We start from the raw sequence: 24,540 nt of genomic DNA, 5'->3' as shown, positions 1-24,540 counted from the left end.
AGAGCAGAAGGTGACGAGCTATGTTTGGGCCATAGTTCACTATTTGAGGGGTCTTGCTGCAGAGTTTTCAATACCTATGTTACTAAAATGTACCTTTTCATTTCATGTTCCATACATCATGTATATGGATAGGAAAATACTGGCAAGTTTTTTTAGCGTAACCAGCTTGAGGTATAAGAATTATTTTCTTCCACTGTGCTCAAAATCGCACTTTCTGTCTGCTTTTCCTGAAGAATTGCTTGAAAAACTGAGCTCTCCCCACAATAAAAGATGACAAGAACCACACTGCATGCAAAAAAAAGAGTAAGTCTGTTGCCATAGAACATTCACACCCATATTTGAAAAACAACAGAAGACAAGTGGAAAAACTCCCTGTATTTTAAAGTACAAATAAGAAATTGAAGACAAGATGCTGAGGAAACACATGGAAGTTCAAAAGAGCAGCTCCAGTGGTCCAAAGTCTTTTGATACAGTACCATGTACAAAAGGGCAAAAAGGCAAACTGCTGCCAAGAACATAGCTAGAATATTAGCGAGAGACATTTAAGACAGATAAACTGATACTCTGAATCTTATCTAACCAGATCACTGGATTTGTTGAGATTCAAAATGCTGAACAAAATCTGTGCTAAAAGCAAGAGAAAAACCTATCTTTGTAGCTGAAAGTGATGAAATAGTAGTATAGATAAAGAGAAACAGAGAATACAGATAATGTGCTGCTACAGACAAATTTCTGTAAGATGTTACACTACTACTGCCACTTACAGGTTTTACAGAAGTTTGATCTAGAGAAAACGCAGAGAACAACTGAGAGGCCATCTTTGCACTCTGGTTAAGCAACTACCTTCTACTGCATCTCTCCATTATAAAGTAAGATTATAGTTTACTAATAGTGGCTCAAGTTAAGCCCAGGAGATCCTCATAACATTTTGTTACCCACTGTGGTGGGTCACATACTGTACTTTTCAGTATATATCCCAAAAATCCAGTACTGCTCACACGTTTGTATTAAAACAGTTTCCCTGCACTAGTCAATGATACATTTATACTTAAACTAAAGGGAATTGGGTTACTTTCAGAACAAAAGGAATCCAAAAGACAGACATCCACACAGTGGTTAACACCATTCTAAATATGGATATATTCCATAGATTAAGAGATTTAAATCCAGAAAGATTAATCTAATAGTAATTCTAATGCATTATTTATAACCTCCTAACACAGCTTACTTTTAGAAACAGATTGGTCTGTTGTGCAGTGCTGCAGATGGAAACAGTAGCATATTGCCACAGCACCTACAAAAATGGTGTTCTGCCTTTCAGTTTAGTAGTTCCTTGACGAAGAGAATTCATCATCTAGAAGAAATCTCTTTCTGCTCAGCATTTTTTCTAAGGCATAAATCTCAATTTCAGTTTGCTAACATACTGAAACCAGTATTACTCTTTACTGTAACAAAATTAACATGCTCACTGCAACTGGATTTTGGACCCAGCTCAAAAGAAGCACTACTTAACAGTACAAGCTGTGTCATTATGCAGCCAAGAGGAACCACCAGGTCTGTCTATATGTACTCTTTAAACAACTTCTTTGTGTATCTTTTCCTACAACCTTGTCTATCTTGTAGAAAGTAAGATGGAGCACCAAACCCAATTCCACCCAAAGCTGGAAAAAACGCAAATAATATAAACCATACACATTTGTCCATATGCAATGCTACATTTTTCTCTTTACTATTCTAGAATCCTATTTTCTAATGTTGTCAATAAAACAAACAAGTAATTCTCTAAACCATTGATAAGTGTATTTGGTATGCACCAGACTTTAAGAATAAAAGCAAATTAATCTGACAGAAGAAGAGCAGCTTCTATCTAGGACATGCTCTTCTGGACGTGCCAGTGCTAGCTGATCTGCTACAGTGGGGTTGGTTTCTACAGATTTTTGCCCTGTGAATGGTATCTTTTCCTTTTGCAAAGTTCAAGTACAGCATTTCATACATTAGAGCATTTAAGAGTCTCCTATGTGTACTTGACTTCTTCAAATTTCCTAAAGATTAGCAGTTACCCAAATAAAATTTGTCACATCATCAATTGTGGCTGAAATGCATTTTTCTTCCTTCAGCATGTATGAACATTTTCATGGTTTAATGAATGTTCTTTGCTCTGTTTTTTATTAATTAAATGCTTTCTATGACTTATTTTCTTAATAGATTGCTTGGTATGAAAATTAATATGACAAGAAAAACAGCAGAGTAAGCACACAGATGGGAGTGGCACAGTAAAATGCACAGCAAAATGCATTTCAGAGTTGCACTGCAATTCTAGCTCTCCTCTTCCTGAGACATAGTAATTTTAATCTGAAAATGGAAGCTGAGACATTCTAAGTTACATCTATTTTCACCTTTTAATTAGACTTTTAAAAAAGTCCACAGAATTCTTTTTTCTTACTCTGTTTTTGGTTAAACATTTCTTCATTTTCTATACAGTTTTTACCAAAACATGAATTAAAATTTTTGCATTTATGGAAGAAATTGAGAATCATCTTTCTTCGCCAGTTGCTTCCACTCAGTCTCCCTTAGATAAGATCACATTCTAGTTCTCAAGCTGCTAGCTAATTATTTTCAATTTGCTTCAGAATTTGTATTAGGAGTGTACTTTAGCAAGAACTCTTAAATCCAAATCAAAACTCAAAATAGCTTTTAAAAGCCATTGAAGAGCATAAAAATGAAATAAATAATGTCATTAAAAGTTGGGAGAACCATGAAATTATTTATTTCTTTGAGCATTCATAACATCATTTGATGCTGCATACTTTTACTAATCATACAAAGTTGATTAGTCCAAGTAATGCAAGCTCTCCTCACTCTGTACACAAAAGAAAATGAGATATATAAAATATGAAAATAAGATCACTTCAACTTTTTGAGCTACAAAATATTAAGATTTTATTAACCTTTTGTCAAACTGCAGGATTTCTTTTATAGAGACTATAGGGAGAAAGCCTTGTGTAATAAATATGTTTCTTCTGACTGACAGCATTTTCAAAAATTACTGACAGTGGGAACTGGCAGATTTCTATCATTCTCTCATAAAGCAGACATACTCTTGAAAGCAAATGAAAAAAACCTGCAAACCAACCAACCCCACACTCCACCCTCCCCAGTTCTGAATTGTATTAAATGTGAAGTATGTTTTTAGCTAAGTCATCCATAAGGGAATCCTTCTGATGTGTAATCATTTTAATTTAGCTGCTGATATAAAGGATTTGGGAATCACATGATATTAGAAAAAGCGCTGTTCTGAATAAAGTCTTGGCAGTAACTAGCTTAAAAAAATTATGTGGTTGCAGCTTTACAGTTGTATGGATGCAGGTCATAACACAAAAAACTTTTTTTTACCTAACTTTTACTTTGTATGTGAAAAAGACATTCATATGCCCAAAAGACTGCCAGTTTCTTCAGCTGTAATAATAGGTGCTATCTGTCCTTACTTTTGTGTTATTTCCTTAATTCCGAAATGCAATTACCGTACAACACCTCTTCAGTATTTTGCAGTACTATACATAATAATTCATTTCACTAATTTGCTACTTTGACTTTGCCATTTCCTACTAGAATCATTGATTCCTTATCAACTTCAAAAATAGTGTTTGTATGAAATCTAATCTGTTCTGTTAGCATGACATCTTTTGAATGCATACCGTGATTTCTCAGTGACTGCCTGCAGTTTCACCTAATGTAGTGAAAGAAGGATAAAAAAAAATATTTTCAGATAGCATTACTTTTTCTCAAAAGCAGACATGAGGAAAAAATGCTTAGGGGTTAGGTACCATAAAAGTTAATGGGGGGTCATGGATTAGAAACATTCATAGATACATTGTCTGCTACAAAGCATGAAGAAATAGTTGTGGTTTCCTCATCCCTGGAAGTGTTCAAGGCCAGGTTAGATGGGGCTTTGAGCAACCTGGTCTAGCGGAAGGTGTCCCTGCCCATGGCAGAAGGGTTGGAACCAGATGATTTTAATTTCCCTTCCAATTCAAATCATTCTATGATTCTGATTCTATGAAATAGTAGAGAGCTTTAATGGTCCCATATGTTAGGAATTTTATTTTCCTTAAAAAAAAAGGATTTTTTAATTTTAAGAACCAAGACCAACATTTAACATAAATCTCCATGCAAGTCACATTTAATTTATCTCAGTTTATATGTATTCAGAGAGTTTGGTACCATGAAAATCAAAGAGAAATAGTCACTGAGGTAGTAATAATTTGTAAAAATCTAGAACTAGGGGCAAAAAATTCTGTCAAATTTAAAAAATACATTATTTTCTTTTGTAAAATTCTATCTTAAATTTTCTCCTTACTGTGTATTTGATGTTCTTCTAGTAATACACAGTAACACTCATAAATATGAAAGTACTCTTGTATTCTTCATGCCATTGTTGAACTTTGATTTTCGTCTGCCACAAGGTATCTTTATAATTGCAATTTAGTCTGCTCTTCACTCTACCTTTCTAATAAAAATCCCTGCTCAAATTATGGGATTGACCTAACTGCACAATACTGCAACCCACCTCCACAAAAAGGTCATTGTCTTTCTCAGCTGAGGGACTGCAAGTCTCATAAATTCTTATGATTTAAGTGGTCTGTGAGCTTCTAGAAAACTAAAATAATAGTTTCTAAACCTTACCTTTTATATATAAAAAAAAGCATACAGTGTTTCTATAATTTTAGGCTAATCATCAATATTTTCTTGGAATAGCAATCAATATAGCCTTGGAACAGCAACAATCATTCTGTGGTTATTTATTAAAGAACATTTTTTTTTTTGGCAAACAGTCAACAATAAAATATGTAATTCACTTAAATGGGCTTAGTTTCTTTCTTTTGGGGTTTTCGTCCAGTAAGATACATTACCACAACTACTGATCTTTTGGTTGTAGGACTATCAGTAAAATATTACTATTTAAGGTAGAGGTGGCTGCAATATGGAGACTTCATGCATCCCTCTTGAGAAAAACTACACATTACCAAGAAGCAGAAAAAGCAAAAATATGTCAGTGAACACTACTGTCTTTTCTTAGCACACTAACCACCAAAGATGGCCTGGAACAGGAAGTAGCAGATGATCCTCTCCCTCTTTTGCAAGACAGGCACAAAATGCATAACAGCTCATGGAATTCTGCTATGTTGAGATCATTCTATAAAATCAGTACATTCTAAAAACAGTTTATAGACAAGGAACTTATTAACATTTATTTCACTTAAATGAAGGAATATGATCACAGCACAGCCAGCTATTTTGGCCTTCAGTAAAGCTATTATCACAGTGCAGCTACACTGTAGTCTAGTCTGTATAATCTAGCTTCAAGATGATCACAAATATATTAGATTACATACAGATACACTGAGACAATCCTGATACAATGTATTTATCCTGTAGCATCCTGAACAATTTTTGCTCCTTTCCAACACTTGATTTAGGGGTTAAGTAATTTACAACACAACTCATAACACAATGCAAGCAAAGTTTCTTCCTGACGAATCCCTAGCAAATTTGCAAAGCTCTCTATCCCACTGGTTATTATTAGCACCAAATTGTGTAAAAGACCTATTAAACACTAGAAGAGGCCAGGTCAGACAACACCTTTAAAGCTGAAATCTCAAATAACAGCATAAAAAGAGTGCAGCTAAAAGTAATTAAACTCAAAAGTGCTGGAGTTTAAAGACTTGCAACAGGAGCTCCAGACACATCTCAGAAACCAGCAGATGCGCTTTTTTACTCAGATACAATTGCTACAGAAACCACAGCTGCAATTTAACAAAGGTAAGTCATGCATTTGGATATGAATCCATTACTCTTATTACCTTCTTCTTAATCCAGTTTATAATCAGTGACAGAATTAATGTGATAAGTACAAAATCACCATGCAGTAACAATAGTTACAGCCAGAGCAAAAGCAAAGATAAGACAAACTCATGCCCAAAATTTCTCCCCTCCTTTTATCAGCAAGTCAAGACAGATACTGCTCCTTGTAACTACATAGCCCTGTAATGCTATGTTCTAGGAACAGCTACAAGCTCAGCACTGAACTTCTGAGGCATCAGGGCTGACGCTGGCCATGGTTGCTCTGGCTGAACTCCCTCTGCCCCACCTGCTGCTTGGTTTTACTTCATTTAGCTGTGACACCAATTTTTCTAACTGACCAGATGTCTCTCTGGCCAATTTGTTTTACCTTTGCTATCTTTGTATGGTGCAACCACTGACAGCAGCTGTTCCATGTATAATTAGATAGCTGCATTTGTAATACAGTGATGTAAAGAAATGCAGGCCTGCTAAAGACAGCAGAGGTATTAAGAAATGGAGACCCAGGATGCAACATGGAGGAGTACAAGCCTAGGATCACATGAAAAGGGGCACTGGCTTGGCGCTGGAGACTACAACAGCTCTGAGAAATTTTTCAGAGGTCTGTTAAAGAAATGCAGACTTGGCCCTGCACAGAATGGTTTCAAGGAGAACCAACAGAAAAAAGTAACTGTATCTCACATGAAAGGAACTGCATACAGTAATTTGGATGTAGCAGGAAGCTGGAGACCAGTAAAAAGAGAGCGAAGGTAAAGAAATTTGTAACCAAACACACAAAAATGACCACAAATAGATTCTGGGGTAAATAGAAAGAAACCATCAGCTCTCAGTGAAGGATTTAAACGTAAGAATGCCTTAAACATAAGAGCAGGAGTGGTTCTCAAACTCTGAAATTAGAGTTTCCCTCTTTCACAGGTTGAAAAGCTTTACATTAATATTTAATCTTCATTTCTCTTTAAGTCACTTAAGGAAGATATAGTATTCCTCCAGGTCCTCATAATTCCCTAAGAAAGGTCTCAGCTGAAACTTTGTAGATACTGCTTGCCTACTGTAGCTGTGATTTTATTTCAACTCATTCCCTTCCTGATTTACTTTGGTGCCAACACTAAATAATGCTTTTAGCGCTTCAGCAGCCAGTTGAGAAATCCATAAATAGTTTGAGGATAATTCTTGTAATGAGTATCATCACAGAAAGAGTGACTGAAATCCAAGTGTATAAATGCAAAACTAAACTCTTGACGCATTTACAGTTTCAATACAAACATGACAATGCAAGAAAAAGAATTGTACACCAATTTATACATGAAAAAGAGACTTGCATAGATTAAGCGAACTTTGGTCAGAAATTAAGCCTTTGAAGCCTAACACCTTCACTACAAAACTGTCAGTTGCTAGAGGACATGATTACGGACATGAAAACTCAAGGCTGCAGGCTGAGATAACAGAACCTGACAGTGTGGATAAACTATGCAGTATCTTACCTGTTTCTCCTAAGTTCAGATTAACACTGTGAGCATGAACACAAACTCACTTCTTGGAAACTGAGTTTCCAAGAAAGCATTAGTCACCTCTGTAAGACAAACACTGATGTTCTCAAAAAGATACAAAAGAACCCGTGAAGTGTCATTAAGAAATGACGCAAAAAAATGCCAATATTTTTTTCCCCAGTGAATCAGGATCATTTCCAAGAGGATATTGCAGTTTTGAAGCTGACTATATAGCCTTCCTCTACGTAAAATGACTGTGAGGAGAAAGGAAATATAACTGGAAGAGCCACAAATGGTATTTTTGTCTGAGATCTTTCAGAAAATTAATACAAGCTTCATGCATTAACAAACAACGTAAATATATAACAAGATATACCCAAAATGGAATGTTTAAAAGGAATACTTCATCTTCCTAGTTATAGCAACAATAACAAGAACCATTACTAATACTGGCAATTCCTAGACTTAAGTAGTTATTGTCATACCTTAAGAATTTATATAATTATCATGCACCAACAATATAATCATACCCTAACAGAAACCTAAAAATCCCCTATGAACACAGATGTGCACACGCACACAAAATGCAAGCATCCCCCTCACAGGCATTAAGAGCAGTCCCTTGCAGAACAGACAGAGGAAGCTTGGGTCCCTCTGCTGTTGGATAGCTGCTCAGGTCTGCACCTACACCTCAGAATCTGCACCAGTGCAAGCCTCTGGAGACAAGTGCAGTTCAGGAGCTCACAGAATTGCTCCTATTTACAATGCAAGGCGTATATACTTCAATTTAATAAAATAGTTGCATTTTGTCACAACACAACATTTATGGTCACACTTTGGTTTTCTGAAGGACAGAAAAAATCCCTTAGCAGGTAAGTTATCTCATAACAAAATAAACTTAGAAGAGCAGCCCATGCATTTAACAACGAAATTCCAAAGGCTGAACAGGTCTGCTTTCTTTGGCTTGCTTTCCAGAAAAACTTTAATTAAAGATAAAAATGAGATGCACCATACCTTTAATAGCGTAGAAGGTATTCACCTCATATCAGTACATCTTAAAAGAGCGTTTAAATTATATACTTCCAATTGTCATTTATCAAAATTCTTTCACTTCATATCCTCAGAGGTTTATGCTTTTTTCTCTTCATGAAGTTTTACTGATTGCTTAAGAATACATGGTAAGTATGTTAGAAATCATGGTTATGAAGTACCACAGATCAGCTTCCTATTGAAAATACCACAGCAACAAAATGCACATTTTGACAACGAGGATTGTTAGCATGCTAAAGAAAAACAATGGCAAGTAGAACTTGCAAGAAAAGGGAGGATACTGACACCAGAGGTGAGCTGCTGCGAAATGGAGTGTGTGGCGGCAGAGGATCATCTCTATTTGCGACACATCAGACTGTACAGAGGATGTGATTTTCTAGATTCACATATTCCTGGGAAGATATCTCAGTGATCAGAAACACAGCTGCACTATTCACACATGCTGCTTGACACAGTCTGAGAAGTAGACTCATTTAAATACTCCATGCCATGACTGCAGATTCTCACCAAGGTTAAAGAAATCAATGCAAATTCAAAATACATTCTTCTTAAAACTACTATTCAAACTCAGATCATTTAGTTTACATACTAATTTTAATTTTTTTTTCCTTTGTAAACCGTACGCTTACTGATGAGTCTTATCAGATTTAACAACTCTATATAATTTGCTATGTAATGTAAATAACTGAAATAATGTAGCAATTGGTTAAGTAAGTTTTAACAAGAATAAGAGCTGAAAGTATTTTCTTTCTTACGTATCACAAATTTGGAAATTTTGTATAACATTTTACTCTTGAAAGTAACATCTAACAAAGGTTAAAGTGTCTTGAGAGACTGTAGATGATACAACTTTGCAAATACTCATGTACACTGTTCTTGTGCATCACCATTTAGGCCTGGAATTTTTATAGCCACTTTAGGGACTCAGATACTTAAGAATCTTTAGACTTATTAGAAAACCAGTATTCAGTATTAAGACATCCAAACCTTGGAAATGTTCTTTACTCTCAGCTTCAGAGATGCATTTTACAAAATAAGAACAAATTTTGTTCAAAAGGCCACAATGTCAATTTAAGTCTTTGGGCAAAACAAAAACCCTTCTCAAAAATGAAAGATGAAGACTCTTCAGTATGCATACCATACTGAAAAGTCTCATAGCATGTCCCAGACCCATTACATTTTCAAGCTGGTTCTCACATTTAATTGAGAGAGAGACAGCCTCAAACTCTCTCTCTCTCTTAATCTTGAATTCACAATGACAAACCTACCCAAAGCAGGAAAAATTTCTTGAATAGATACTACTTATCTGATTAGTGTGTTTGCTCTTGCTGATCACACAGTATTTATGATGACCACACAGAAATTTATGATGAGAAATCTTCTTTTAAAGGCACATATATCATTAGTCTTTCTACTAAGTTTCAGAGAAAACAAAAACTGTCTTAAGCATTTTGAGACATATTTGTGGCCTTTTTCCTTTGCCTTCCACCAAAAATTGCATGACTATCTATGGCCTTTAATTCTGTTCTGATTTAGATGGTTGAAAGAAGGAAACTATGGTTGTACAGTTGGTAAGAATACATAATATTTTATGTTAGATTTGTAGACAAAATATTTACCTACTAAAGACTAATATTTTAAGTAGCTACAATCAAATCTTTAGTCACAGAAAAATATTTATGTTACGATAATAATAAATGCAAACATCTTTTAAAACATTCTTAACTGTGAAGTTAACTCAAAATGCCATCGGTTAAAACTTTAGTAACACCGAAATGCTAGAGTTTCTCATTTAGAAGATTTAAATGTTTAATTTTTCTTTAATCACTTAATCTGATTAAATTTCACTGTATTTCACTGCCTTTTCCCCCTCTTCAAATTTATTATTACATCATAAAACAATAAGAAGGCCAACTCACTGTTGTTGGATTTTGCACAGAAAAAAATGTGATTCAATTATCAAAAAAATACATGTAGGAAGGGGTCATAAATCCTTGTTTGCAGGATACCTGACTCTGGACAGTTCCACATTATAATAGTATTAAGAGATAGCATAAGAAGAACGTCAGAATAAGTAAATCAAACTTTACCAAAAAAAGTAGCATAATTAATTTTCATCACCTACTTGGTTCTGTAGTCATTGTTCTCACCATCTTTGCTTTCTCCTCAGGCTTTTCAACTTGCTTCTTTCTCTCTTTCTCAGTTTTTGGTTGAAGGAAATACCAAAGGCTGCACAAGACCAACAGGTGTGAGGTACTCTTTGTCTTCTACAGCCCTCATAGGTGAAGAAAGTTTCAGCACAAATGGTGACCTATCAGCAACAATACTTGCAGAAGGTTGTCCACGAGCTCCAAAATCACACTCACTTTCTGTTCCTCTGTGCAGTAATGTGGTAAAGGATGTAACTTGAAATTGGTTTTGTAGTTTGGCAGCACTAGAACTACACAGGTCCTGAAAAGAACTACTTTCCTATTGGACTCTAATTGCAAGCCACCCTGTGAGTAAACAGGTGGGTTTTCATTTTGGCCATGGTAAATAGTTCCCATACTGCAAGTTTCATATAACACAGGTGACAAAAACAGTCTCTCTCTGATATGTAAATCCAAACTACGTGATCTTCTGTGAAAAGTTTTTACAGTGCATGCATCATTTATAGGATAGGAAGAAGAGAGATTTCTGTTCTGGTTTAATGCCCTTAAGGGAAGTTTTTTACTTTTCATCTCATATCTTGGAGCTTCTACTTCTAGACAAAGTGCTTCTATTAATTTTCCAGGACCATTATTATTTCTGGCCATGTAGGGAAGTCCTTGACTTTTGATTTGCAAAGTTGCAGTTACCACTTCGTGGCAGGTATCCTTGCTAAAACCAGACTGATTTTTGAGGCTAATGTTTTCCTGATGATTTTGACAATTTAACAGAGAAAGATGGTTGAGAGTCAGTCTGAGTTTTGCAGAAATGTATATTTACTAACTGTCCACAGAAATACCTTTTGTTGCAAACAAAGTTAAAGCCCACTAAGCAGGCCTCACAGAATGGACAGTGCAGTTTTCCAATTGTCCACTCTGCCTATTGACAAGAAAAGAAGGAAAATACCCATCATGTTCACTGAAAACAAATGAGTAAGAAATGATCATTAGAGTTATTTTCTCCTTTAGTCAAAGGGTGAGAGACTTCACCGTAGAAAGAAAATCCACCACAGATAACCTTCTGGTCAAAACTCTGCTTGCTACTGTTAACTAAGAAACCTGTAACACATATTTCAAAATGCAGGAGCTTTGAAATATGTTTAAAACTTGTCCAGAGATAGAATAATGCTGCAATACTAATGAAAACATTAGATTCTTAAAGCAGTGAAATCAGTTTGCCATTTGTTAATCTGGAATTGGCAAGCACAGTTTCTCCACTGAATTTTCTGAGTGCTGGAAATCCATAAACTCTTGCATACTAAGTACAGTGGAAGGACATACCTTACAAAAAGAATATAGTTTTTCAGTTTATTTACCCCACAAAAGCTTGAAATGTATCTTGGTGTATGTAGGTTTACAACACAATCTCTGTGCAGAGACCATGACAAATCCTTAAAACTCTACATGGACACAGTTATTTTCATTATTTGTAATTTTATGAATTTAATTTCAATCCTGAAGTCACCTTTTCAAAAGAAAATATATGTCAAAAATCTTTGAACTCCTAAATAATTACACAATTATTAGTACAACATATTTACACAACTACTAGTACCTTCTGTAAATATAGTAATCTGTCAAGAGGAACACTGTTGAGGATTAAAGTTATGCAGGTCTTTGTAGGAGCAAAGATCAGATGAGAAACATTATCAACTCCAGTCACACTTTATTCACTAATGTTTCTAAAGTGAGGTTGAGCCATGAATACAGAAGCTGCCCAACATTTCTGGTTTAAGCACTGCTTTCAGTTGCAAATGGCTTTCAAGGTAATTTGGGAAGACTGATGACTGGTACTTGTCTGATTGAAAGCTATACCAAATTTCAGTAAAACAAATTTTGCAGTTTCAGGAAAAAAACCCCATCAACTTGTGTGGAAAAAAAAGGTTATTTTTCACACACAGTGCTAGAAAATGTTCTGGAAACACTTAACAGAGAAACTTACTCCTGCCTTGTGAGTTAAAACCTCAAAATTACACGAAGCACCAAAGATGTGCCTTGTATCACACCTATGAGAATCTGTTTAAATCTGGACAGGTTTTTAACTTGGAGAAAAAAAAAGATTAGTTAATATATAACCAAAGGCCAGTTTACATATGAGCAAAGGCTTTCAAATCCTTCAAAATTCCTTGAACATGCACAATCTGTCAGTTTATGAGGCTGTCCTCATGTGCATATGCCATTACCAAAAAGAAATTAGGTTCCTTCAGAGATTTACTCTCCAGTACTCCATTTTGAGATCACAGAGCACACAGTCTCAGAATATGCTGAGTTGGGACTCACAAGGACCAAGTCCAACTCCTGCCCCTGTACATGGTCATTCTGAAGAGTCGCATCATGTGCCTGAGACTATCATCCAAATGCTTCTTGAACTCTGTCAGGCCTGGTGCTGTTACCACTTTTTTGGGGAGCCTGTTCCAGTGCCCAACCACCCTCTCGGTGATGCCAAGGGCTAGGCACTAAAATTAAGGGAACAGCACTTTCTAGTAACTTTATTGAGGTTTTCTGGCATGGAATAGTATCTTGGATTTTCAAATGGAGAGGAGGAGTGATTCCTGAAGATTAGGGAAGAAAGCTAGGAGCCTGGTAAAAATGGGAATGCAAGAGCCAGCAATGAAGAAGAAGGACATGTCTATGTCCCTTATGCACAGAGACTGAGAGATGAGGTGTGATACCAAGGAGCCTGAGACTGATTTAGCATGAATTTGGCAATGGACTGTGAAAGCACTGACTCAGTAAAAGAAGTAACAGCCTACCATTGGAGGAGGTGGCAGGGGAAAAATTAGCAAGATCTGAAGAGGAACTGAAGGTACACAGATTTAATGTTGGACTGCATAAAGACAAAAAATTTTGAATGGTTAGAAAAAGAAGCCAAAACAAGTGATAAGTGATGGGGAAAAGAAAAATACAATAAAGGCCACTAGCAGCACTAGGTATTTATGTACAATTATTGAAGATTATCTATACACTAATATGTGCATGAAATCCAAGGAGATCAGTTAAGAACAGGGACAGATGGCGAAAGAGAACCGGTTGGGAAGCAGTGGGTTTTTACAGCCTGCAAATAGACTTTGCACTTATGTAAAATGATTTAGCTTTTGATTTAGGAGTCATACAGGAGAAAATAACACATGATCACAAAATTATTCAGAGCCCAGGAGGATCTGAAGATAACTCAGAATTGTTTAAAAACCCCAAACATTTATCCATTAAATCACAGGATCTTGCCAGAGAAGCCAGAGTTTGAGGCAAGAGTTTCTAGGATATTAAATGACAAAATGAAAACAAAGATGTTGAAGGTGTTCACAGAGAATCGTGTTCTCTGCCTTTTTCACCAGAGGAGCACTGCTCCTCTGCAACCTTGAGCAAATATGTCAACTCTTTTCTGGGCAGTCTATGGGTTTTGTATTTCCCAGGTCTCCTAGCTGACCCTCTAAGTTTTCAAATGCTGAAGGTAGAGATAAATAGAATTCCTTTACAGTTAGGTATGAAAAGAATAATATTACTATCAATATTGGATCTAATTTTACTGAAACAATACAACAGGCAAAGTACTGTCAAAAACTGCATCCTTTTGATTAAGGATTCATGATTAGGTAATTTTGTAAAGTGAGAAAATACCTCATGACCCATAATTTTCAATGCACCTCCAAGATCAATGTTTCTCAAACAGATACACCATTCTGCTATTCATCATAGAAGAAAAAAAGACTGCTAATTTTAAAAATAATTTAATTAATGTTTAACAAAATAAAATGTAGAGCAGTACAATGAAGGAAGAGAAAACAATTTTTTTAAAATTTTTAAATGCTTAGTTATAACATTTGGTTTTTCTTTGTGCATCAATTTCAGTGTGGATTTGTTAGAATAGAAGTTACTTAGAATATAGCAAAGCTTAGACACAGAAGTCTAAGCAGAAAAGAATGCAGATGTCACTTGCTTATCACAATCAAAGACTCATCAAAGAAAATCTGTAGGGCAAAAGAACAGCACTGTTTCTGCTTATTAATATCTATGCAAAAACATTAACTTCCAGACCTAAAACAACTTAGAGAAAATACTCAACTGAAGCAATCAGTACAACAGGAAAGTTAGGAGATGGTTTGTAATCTCAAATGAGCAGTTAAAACTCAAAAGCAGTGACACTTGGCTTGTCATCAGACCTTTTAGTTTGCAGGATGGTATCTACTTTCTATTCATATGACATAATAGCACATTAAGTATAAAAGACAACACATGATATTCCAAAAACCGATCTCTTAACAAACCCTCAGTCCAGTTTTATGAGGAGACCTGTTTCTTACTGATGCCAATTTTATGCCCCAAACAGGTGCGGAGAAACCACTCAGAGACAGAGTTTAGGTCTTTGAGTAGTGAGGCATTTATTGCAATACAACACTGGGGAGGCTCCCAGCTCACACTGGACAAAAGAGCTTCAAAGTAGTATGAACATCTGGATCCTATTATACAATTTTTGCTAAGCAATTGCATCATTATTCATGAATATTCATAATATTGCAACATCTAGTTTTAATATTCATAACAGGAGGAGTTAAGACGGAGTTACGCGCACGGTCTTCAATTTGGGGAGAAACCTGGTGGTAGTTCCTGTTCTTCAGCCTCTTGAAGGGTCTTTTTCCTCCTCTTCATCGCCATAAACTTTTGACTTTTCCCTACTTTGGATGGTTTCCTTGTGCATTTGGCAGAAGTTCCTGATATTTGGCAAGAGTACCTAGGCCTTGGCTCATCTCTTTTTCCTTATCTTCCTCTGTCTCCCCTCCATATGCCTATTTTATGTGTATGTTAGCATTTTTGGTTCTCTCTGTTTTCCTGTGTACTTACTTTATGTCCTTTGTGTCAGTGTCCTGCATTCCTTAATGAGTTATTATCTCTGCTGTTCCTAAGACTTAGTTCTCTATGCTTTTGCTCAGAGCATGGATTCTAAATTTACTCTCTAATTCTCGTTCTGCTAATATCACATTCGTTTCTCAGGCCTTGCTCTGCCTCATTACTGTCACTGTCAAGATATATGTTAGTACTACAAGATACAGCAAGCAAGACAAAGCAAACCCCAAAACCTAGATAATAAATATAATATAAAGCATTGACAAATGCAGAGGTGCCCATAACAGTTTTTTGGACAAACAATACACTCATCTATAAAGGAGCAGGAAACAGAATTTATCACTTGTAGCATTTCTGCATACATTAAAAACAAAACAAAAGAAATCAGCATTTAGAGGGAGAAAAAAACATCTGTAAATGGTAGTGATAGAAGTTACTGAGAAGAATTCCCTCAGCTATAAGATATCTGTAACATACAATAGACCTTGGCAGAAAAGTGTTCTTGAAACTTGTTCCTCTTAGCTATTTCACATTTTGAATGTAAAGATGGAAAAAAAAAAAATCTACCTTTTCAATGACACATTTCACCCACTTTGGAATGGTATCTAAGTTCACATTGCAAGAGTCCTGAGCAGCAGCTGAAGTTTGTGACGTCTGTTGAAAAAAAAATTACTGTATTGATATTTAACATTCATGTGAGATCTTTTTCTTTGAATACAGCCAGAAGTCAGCTTCCCAAATTCAGTAAATATTAACAAAAGATTAAACTCAAATATGTTTAGGCATTTTTTATTCTAAAAATCAGGTAGATGCTGTCAATAATTCTCTATTTCTAAATCTAAGGACATTGGACAGACTCCACAGTAGAGATGTAGGTGTCTGGAGGTGGTTTTGTTTTGTTTACAAGAACAGAGAGCATGCAATTACAGCTCTTCCAAGAATATTTGTAAAATGATTTCAGAAGCGCTATCAGTGGGCATAATTTTCCAGTAAAATCAGAAAAATGTAAGTTACAGTTTATAAGAAGACTGTGATCAGTACTGCACAAAGGACACACATTAATTTTCTAATGCTGTTTAGAATAACTAGCTGAGAAATCAGATAGTCTTAGCAACTTTAGAGTTTTTACTGATACAGTGTGATCAACTAAATAGAAAAAAAATAAATCTAACACCCTATAGCATTTCACTAACTCGTACTAAAATAAAAACAATTACCTAACTAAAGTAATAAAGATGGCTGAAAATATAAGGAAATTCTAGTGAGAAAGTCCTAAAAGCAGTTGTTAAATTTTATGAATATGGAAAATGCAGGCTCCTATATTATGGAATATAAGTTTCATTCTGATAAAAATTGAAAGTGGGACTATACACAGAAGATAGAAGCTTTTAGAAATTCTCCAAGTATTAACAGCAGACAGATAGGTCCATTTACCATGTCTACACTATTGTCTCCCTCCTATCTGTGGAGAGTACCTGTACTTCAATTTGGATATAATTCTAATTTAAAGTGTTTACACTATATTTGTAACTTCAAAATTTGTTTTAAAATCTGTTCTACAATTTTTCTTTTTTACTCATATTTCAGCTGTGTCTTTGAGTGAAGGTCTAAAATTCATTAGGAAGTCAACATACTGAAAATATCATTCTTCTCATCATAGTACTATCTTTGCCTCCCAACACCTTCAGATATAGTGTTAAAACACACTTTTTTATCTTCTGTCTACATAATCAGAGAAAGAGCTACTTCAGTCAATGATGGTGGATCTCCACTCACAACTAAAAGCGTCACCATGGGGCAGGGACAAAGATACTTCCTTTCCACTACTAAAAAAGTGGATACATTTTTTTCATTAAATGAGTTGCAATGCTCACATCCCTCCCTAAAAATCACTTCAAACCATTCACAAAAAACACCCTCAAGTATAAAGCATGAAAATTATTCCAGGGCCTCAAGCTCTGTAAGTGGAGTGATTAAAATCGGGTTTATTAACAATACTAATTAAAAATGATCTTAAAAATAAGTTTGTTTCTGCATCTACTGGTTATAACCTTCTCCAGTGCCAAAAAGAATGTTGTTGCATTACTAATGTGTTAATAAAAAACACCAAGACCTTCTTTTCTATTTGCTTCTTCACTTTGATTCAAGATCACCAGACATAAGCACAGTCTTTTTGGCATATTTGGAAAGACTCTAGGTCCTTTTGATTACTAACTTCCATCATAAACCAGTAGGAAATACTCTGTCATAGTTTTATTCTGTATAATTATCTTTCTGTGTATTTTAATAAAGAAGATATAAATTACTAAATTGTATTTTAGCCTGGCAGGGTAAACCATACTTTGGACATACAAGATTAATTACAAAGTGAGGCTAATACTTCTCCTTCATTTAAAACAAACAGCACTGGAGAAACTTACAAACTCACTCTAAAGAAGGTATACTTACTTCAGATAGTTCTTCTCCATTACATTTGGCAAGGCAAACAGAATTTGCTATTTATTTTCTACAACTCCAGCAACGCAGAACATCAGCCTCTTGGTTATTCATTATTTCAGCTTGTGATATTTTGGTTCTGTATGTCAATTTGTAAAGACCACAAAACATACAATTTGGTCACTTGCTGACACCACCACTTGTCTCTTGTTACCTTGAAGTCTATAAGTATTCTCATCACTGCAGAAGAGACATACTTTATTCACAAACATTCTTTGATCTTGTATAGCATACCACCTAGATGCTTTTAATAGTAAACTGACACAGTTGGTTTTATTTCTAGGTTGCATAAAAGAATTAGAAAGCAACAACAACAAAATAACTAAAACCAAATCAAACAAAAGCAAACAAACAAACAAGCAAAAAACCTGTCTAATATTTAGACAAAAGACAAGGAACATCCTTTTTCCCAGAATATGTCCATAGAAATGAATCATTGCTATCCTAAACGTTAAATAAGCATACTCACATCTAATACCACATAACAAAGCTGAATACCAACATAAAACCATGCAAGACAAAGACTCCTTTTACAATATGCCCCTGGAGGCTTGCTCCTTACAAGTTTTTTTGTGTAGAAGGATCAACACTACTGGTGGCAACAGACTTTTTCACAGACCTGTATCGACCTCCCTGCGAAGAAGGACCTATACTAGTTATGCTTATTCACAGTGCTAAAGTGCACAGTGTTCACTGATGGGGAAGCTGGAGTATAAAACTAAAAATCAGTATCAAGAGAATCTCTGTTCTACCAGTCCAAACATCTGATTTTGCAACTATTTTAACTTTCAATTTTTATTTAGTTTTCACTAAGGAAAGAAAGTCTGAGGCCTTCACTACAGGCTGTCTGAAGAGCAGTTTGCCTTACTGAGTCATATAGACTTTAGCATTTTCCCTATTTCTACCTTTCCTTTTTCTGCTTTGTTTTCTGAATCAAAGACTATGAAACACACAGAGAGGTTACTCATTATTTTTCATTTATGTCTGAGGTCTTCAATCAACAGATTTTCTACTTTTTCTACAAATTTAAAGAGTCTGGAATACTGGATGAACAGAAATGTGTGCATAATTTAGACTCCTGGCCCAGTGTACATGCAGCTTTTAACAACCAGATCCATTCTAGGTTTAAAAAGTGAAATTAAGGCAAACATCAAATATTTTCTTGCAATATCACAATAAATTAAAATAAATTTTTATTTAGAATCCATTAATGTATTTTAACATAAGGTGGCCAAGCAGAAGACCAGGGAAGATACACTTAGGTAAAAGGTAAGAATCTATACTAGTAACCCGTCTTGTTCATGACAAACTGTGATGATTCAAATGTTTTAACTTAAGCAGGATATCTCTCAAGTTTTTACTACCCTACTTGTGTCAGTGCTGCTTTCTGTACCAGACACATTTCAAAACTGGAATGCATAAAATTATGAACCTTTCTACGAATGATTTTTTTAAAAGTAAATCCACACTCTGATAAATTTTACAAGTACTTTGTATCACTTTGCTATGATAACATTAGGCATCATAGGGTAGTGAAAGAATGATTATCAGTTATGAATTTCTTTATATCACTCAAACACCTTAAACCAGTTCTAATTAATTCTTCATAGCTTCTTAACACAGTTCTAGAATTAATTAATTTTACAACAGCCCAGTGAGAGCCCCAAATCAAGTCCAACCAGAAAGGACTTAAAGACTTTATGCACAAGGCTAGCTCAGAGATTGTTTTCAGGTACAGCTATATCCTCATCTATTCAAATACATTCTAGAAATGGTCTACACTTAGTGATATACACCTTACATATCTTTATATGCTGCATTTGTGTATTCAAATGGTATACTGAAGTCTCTACATACATTCTATTCCCCTTAGAGAAAAAGACGCTTTGCTATCTGTTGAACAGCTGCTTCATTTGAGGCTGATAATGCTCACTGGAGCAGGGTAAAAACCACTCGGTGTTAGACCCCTCAACAATCAAATAAAGGACTGATGAATAAATGCACTTGCTATATTTAAAAGACAAGGTTAAAGTAATGCAAACAAAGGCTCACTAAGGATGACTGACATTTGAAGTGATTTGAACATCCCTCTTATCTATATATCTTCCAAGCATGCGGTTTTTACTGCAAAATAGGTCTTTTTTTTTTTTCTAATTTATTTGTATGGTTTGAAAGGTTCTTAGTTCAGCATATACTGTTGATTTAAAACTACACTTACATAAGAGAAATGAGTCTATAGCACAGGTTGTAATTTGTGTAACCAAGAATGCTGATAGTGAACTACATGGAAAAAAATCCAGCTCAAGTGAATACTTTTTAACACTATGTTACAGGAGGTTGCAGTGTTTTTCTGGCCCAGTAGTATTTAAAAAGGAAAATTCCTGTAGATCTATTAAAATTCTGCATGCATGTGCCTTTTGCAGTTCTTACAAAGGACAGAAGAAACACTACAAATGCATGTTAACACGTTGCAGAGGTTTCTGTTAGAGAACAGCAAATGAGATGTTTCTGATTTATCACATCAACATTTACTTCTATTTTTATTTGCACATAACTTCAATTGGAACTCAAATAAAAGCATATAAACATAGGATTTTGAAGTGGGTTTGTAGTTAAATGCAGTTCAAGTGATCTGTCTTTCAGCAAAAAGTGCCAGCATAAAGATAGAAGTTTTCAATTTGGAACTCAGAAAACAGTGTCACCCTGAGTGGGCCTTTTCAGCTTGGCACTGGGCCATGTGTGTTTTGTCTGTAGTGCTTCCAGATCAGTTGCTTTGTGTGAGTTCATGTTTGCCTCCAAAACAGCATGTAGACATATCTGAGTGTTAAAAAGCCTGTGCTCCTTGATGGATTTTGTTTGATGACCTTTAAATCCTTTCCTATGATTCAGGACCAGTAAAACCAGTACCAGAGTCCTAACACTTCTTTTCCAAGTCATTCCCAGTTCCCTTTTTTGAAAATCATTTGTCTAGCCTTCTTTTAGAGATCTTTGATGAAGATTTCACAACTTTCCAAAACTATTTCATTACCTTCTTATCTTTTATTAACTCTTTCCCTAGCACCTAAACTATATTTTCCAGTAATTTCCATTATTTTCTGTGAATGCAGAGAACAAAAAGGCTCCTTTTCTTCTGTACAAGAACATTTAACAACTTTAAACACTTATTATATACTATCTCCCCTTCAAACTTGTCTTTGAGCTAAATAAATCTTTATCACTTTCCCCATAGATCATGCTTTCTTGGTCTCCAACTGTCACTGTTATTTTGTGAACTCTTTCAAATGGGTCAGCCATTCTTGCTGAATACAAGATGGATGACGAACTCTGTGAAGCTTCACTAGCACTGAGGAAACGAAACAGATCATATAAATTTTCAAGGGAAAAAAAGAATGAAGGATGCCTACTTATATCTAAATTTCTTGTAAAATTCAAATTGCATAATGTATTAAGCTTTGGACATTTCTTCTTCAAAAAGATTGCTAAAAAACTCCAATTAAAAATTTTTGAATGTTCAAAGCGAAGAACTAAAGAAAACCCTCTCAATTTGTGTTGAAATTTTATCTAGAATTTCAACTATCTCGCCCTTCGTTACCAAATACATAAAAATGAGAAAATGAGTACAGTAGCACAAGTGGTTATCAAAGTCTTTTGTTCAAAAATTACCTGTGATCCTTTCAGAACACTGCAGCCATCAAAATTACAATAATAATTAGGTTGCAGAGAGAAATTAGGGCACAGAAACTTAAGTATTAATTACTGAGAGTCTTGAAAAAAGTAGATGAGTGTCAGCTTTGAAGAAGCATGACAGAGAGAAGCTAGATGAGCTGTCCTAGCAAACAAGAGTCCATACCATAAGTTCCTGCTTACAGAAAAGGAGAAGCTGACACTCCACCAGACAGAGAAACCTTCATGGAAGACATTAAGGTACACATAAAAACTTGTTGCTGATTTCTCATCTCCAAATTATTCCTGCTCAAAGAAACACTTAAAAAACTCCTTCTTAAACAGTGTTTCTCAATAAAGCAGCACTTATATGGGAAGACGGAAAAGAAAATTTAAAGAACTGTCTCCAGGCTGCCAAAGAAGAAAAGCAGCAAGATGCATGAAGAGCTGTGCCATCTGCTCCTGTGCCAGCTCCTTCTCGACTATTAACTGTTCTACCAATTCTGCTACTGTTGTGTGATCAGCTTCCATATCTTAGACCAGTAGCTTATTACAGAGGATGGACAGTGTGTGATACTCTTGTAGCAAGACTAGCCCATGTAATTAAATGACAGTTAACCAAAAAAACAACAACAACAAAAAAAGGAAAGAATGCTACTTGCAAGGTATTGCTTAACTTGCTAAAATCGCCTGCTGCATGATGCTGAAGTCGACAGGTCTTCAGGCACAGTTGGGATGTGGAGTGTATAAATAGCTGTGACAGGGAACCGACCCAGCGGGTCTACAGACACAAGGGATGGGCGCCTAGCCGCTTTCTTCCCTGAGATCCCATGAGACCAGCACTGCTTGTTTCATGCTCTTGCACGTACAAACATTACCCGTTTCTCAAAACAAAGGATGAAACAAGCAGGAACACGGCTCCTTGTCCCAGCGTAACGCGAGCTCCTGGCCGCAAGCCACCAGAGGGCACCGCCGCAGGTGCTGCAGCTGCCCGCGGCCGCGCCCGCCGGTGCCCGGACACCGCTGAGCCCGTCAGGCCCAGGGGCGGCGGTGCTGAGGGGCTCCGTGGGGAGCGGCGCTGCTGCCGCCGCCGCGCCGGGCGCCCCCTCAGGCGGGCGCTGGGGTCTGCCCGACTCGGGCGCTCCGGGCAGGTGTCCCCACACCTCCGCGCTCACTCTGCAACCGCGCCCGCCCAGCCAGGGCCCGGCTCGGCCCCACGGGCAGCGGCGGCGCGTCCCTGCCCCACTCAGCTCACGGGGCAGCGCAGAGGAGGTGGCGGCGCTGGAGCGGGCGGGGATGGGGTTGCGCAGTAGCAGCTGCTCCTGCGAACGGGAAGAGACGGGAGACAAACGGCGGCGGAAAGCGCTCCGGGAGCGCGGCCCTTGCCCGGCCGAGGGAGTCACCCTGTCCTCCCCGGCAGCTGCCACGTCCCTCGTCTCCCGGGAGCCTGGGACTCCGCCGGCTGAGGGCTAGCCCTGCTGCCGCTGGGAGGAGGGCAGTGCCCGCGCCCTGCCGAGCCCTGAGGGGGCACGTCCCGTCGCCTCCTGAATGGCAGGGATGGAGCCGGGGTGGGGTCGGCCCTGGCGTCAGGCTGCGACCGTGGAGAAGAGGGATTTGGGGGAACTAAACCAAAACTTTTCAATAGACACTGGGACAAAAAAATGCATTCTCTCAGGCCCGACATGGTACAGTCAAAGAGAGGGACCAAGGACATCGGAGACACCGGCAGGTGCGAGCCAGCCGGTAGTGCTGGGTATCGTCAGTAGCCCCTGACTGTTTTGATGGGCAGCAAGAAAAAGGAGGAAGCTTTGAATGAAGTGAGGTGGGGGAACAAAGGAAACTTATGAATCGTTGTAGGGAATTTCTGCGCGTCACGGAGGACTGCGTGGAAGGAAAGGCAGCCCGGCGGCCCCTTCGTGAGCGTCTGTACCGCGGCAGCGAAGGGACACGAGCTGGCAAGTCCCAGGGGCAGTTTTTGCACCTCCGTGGTGTTTTGCCTTCTTGCGTTTTGCCCTCTTGCGGCAATACTGTGACTAGAACGGGAGATAACATGTTCTCGTAGCTCACGGTCTGTTGATGGTTGCTGCACTTCAAACAGAGAGTAAGGAAGGCTGGAAGATTACTGAGGAAAATAAAATTAGAGTCCGTTCAGCTGTTGGCCTGTGGGGGTGATTGGGTACTCACTCTTTCTCCTACATTTATGGTATATAATTTCTGTGATTTTCCTTGCATTTCAATGTATAACCCCTGCATCTGCCTGATGCAGAAATTAAGTTCAAGGTAAGGTATATATGATATGCTTTTTACTGGGATAACCCCTTAAATCATGGTGAGCATTTAAAGGATCAGTGCCAAACTGGCACACAGCAAGTCAGAAACTAGAGAGTATCTTTGCTGTTCTGTGACAGGGATTGTATATCAGGAACACTATACTGAAGGCTGTATGCAGGGCATAACTGAACACTGAAACACACTGCAGGGCTGTATTGATTTGTGCATATACTGTTTTCATGTTCATGGCACATGGACAGTATATCCAGTTCACAGGCACTCTATGAGCATCTCTAACAAGTGGTATGTTTTCCAATATTCACCGGGAATGCATTGTTTCCTTTCCAACAGTGTTGATGTAGCTGCCTAGGAAAAGGGATGACCTGATAGTCATTCCTGTAGAGCTCCTTTCTTTACCAAAATGTGTCACCTTCAATAGAAAAGGTTACATTTTCTGCAGCTATTCAGTAATGCACTAATGAACACCCCAGGCATTAACCCAGTTTTGTAATCCCTCATTCTTTGACCCATTAGGCTGCTCCATTAGCTGGGATCATCTCCAAGACCTGCATATCTATTATTTGGTCATCTGTTCTTGAGGAAAATATTTTAGAAAATGGCCAAAGAGGAAACATTAAAACAGTTGACTGAAGAAACGGAAATTGTTGGGTAGAACTTTCGGGACT

At 37.1% G+C, this 24,540-nt stretch overlaps 1 protein-coding gene across 1 annotated transcript; it reads right to left on the bottom strand.

Moving 5' to 3' along the window:
* Positions 1-10,547: 10,547 nt before the first annotated feature.
* On the bottom strand, positions 10,548-23,635 carry RNF180 (ring finger protein 180). Its single transcript, XM_027634512.1, is given in 5 exon segments — positions 10,548-11,282; positions 11,284-11,462; positions 15,992-16,078; positions 22,839-22,964; positions 23,273-23,635. Coding segments are annotated over 5 exon segments (1,347 nt in total). The 3' UTR covers positions 10,548-10,690.
* Positions 23,636-24,540: the final 905 nt, after the last annotated feature.

The sequence above is a fragment of the Corapipo altera genome, unplaced genomic scaffold (genome assembly GCF_003945725.1).
Source record: "Corapipo altera isolate COAL_440 unplaced genomic scaffold, ASM394572v1 61411, whole genome shotgun sequence".
Classification (NCBI taxonomy): domain Eukaryota; kingdom Metazoa; phylum Chordata; class Aves; order Passeriformes; family Pipridae; genus Corapipo; species Corapipo altera.
Note: the sequence above shows the minus strand (reverse complement) of the source record. Positions and strands in the feature narration are given on the sequence as shown.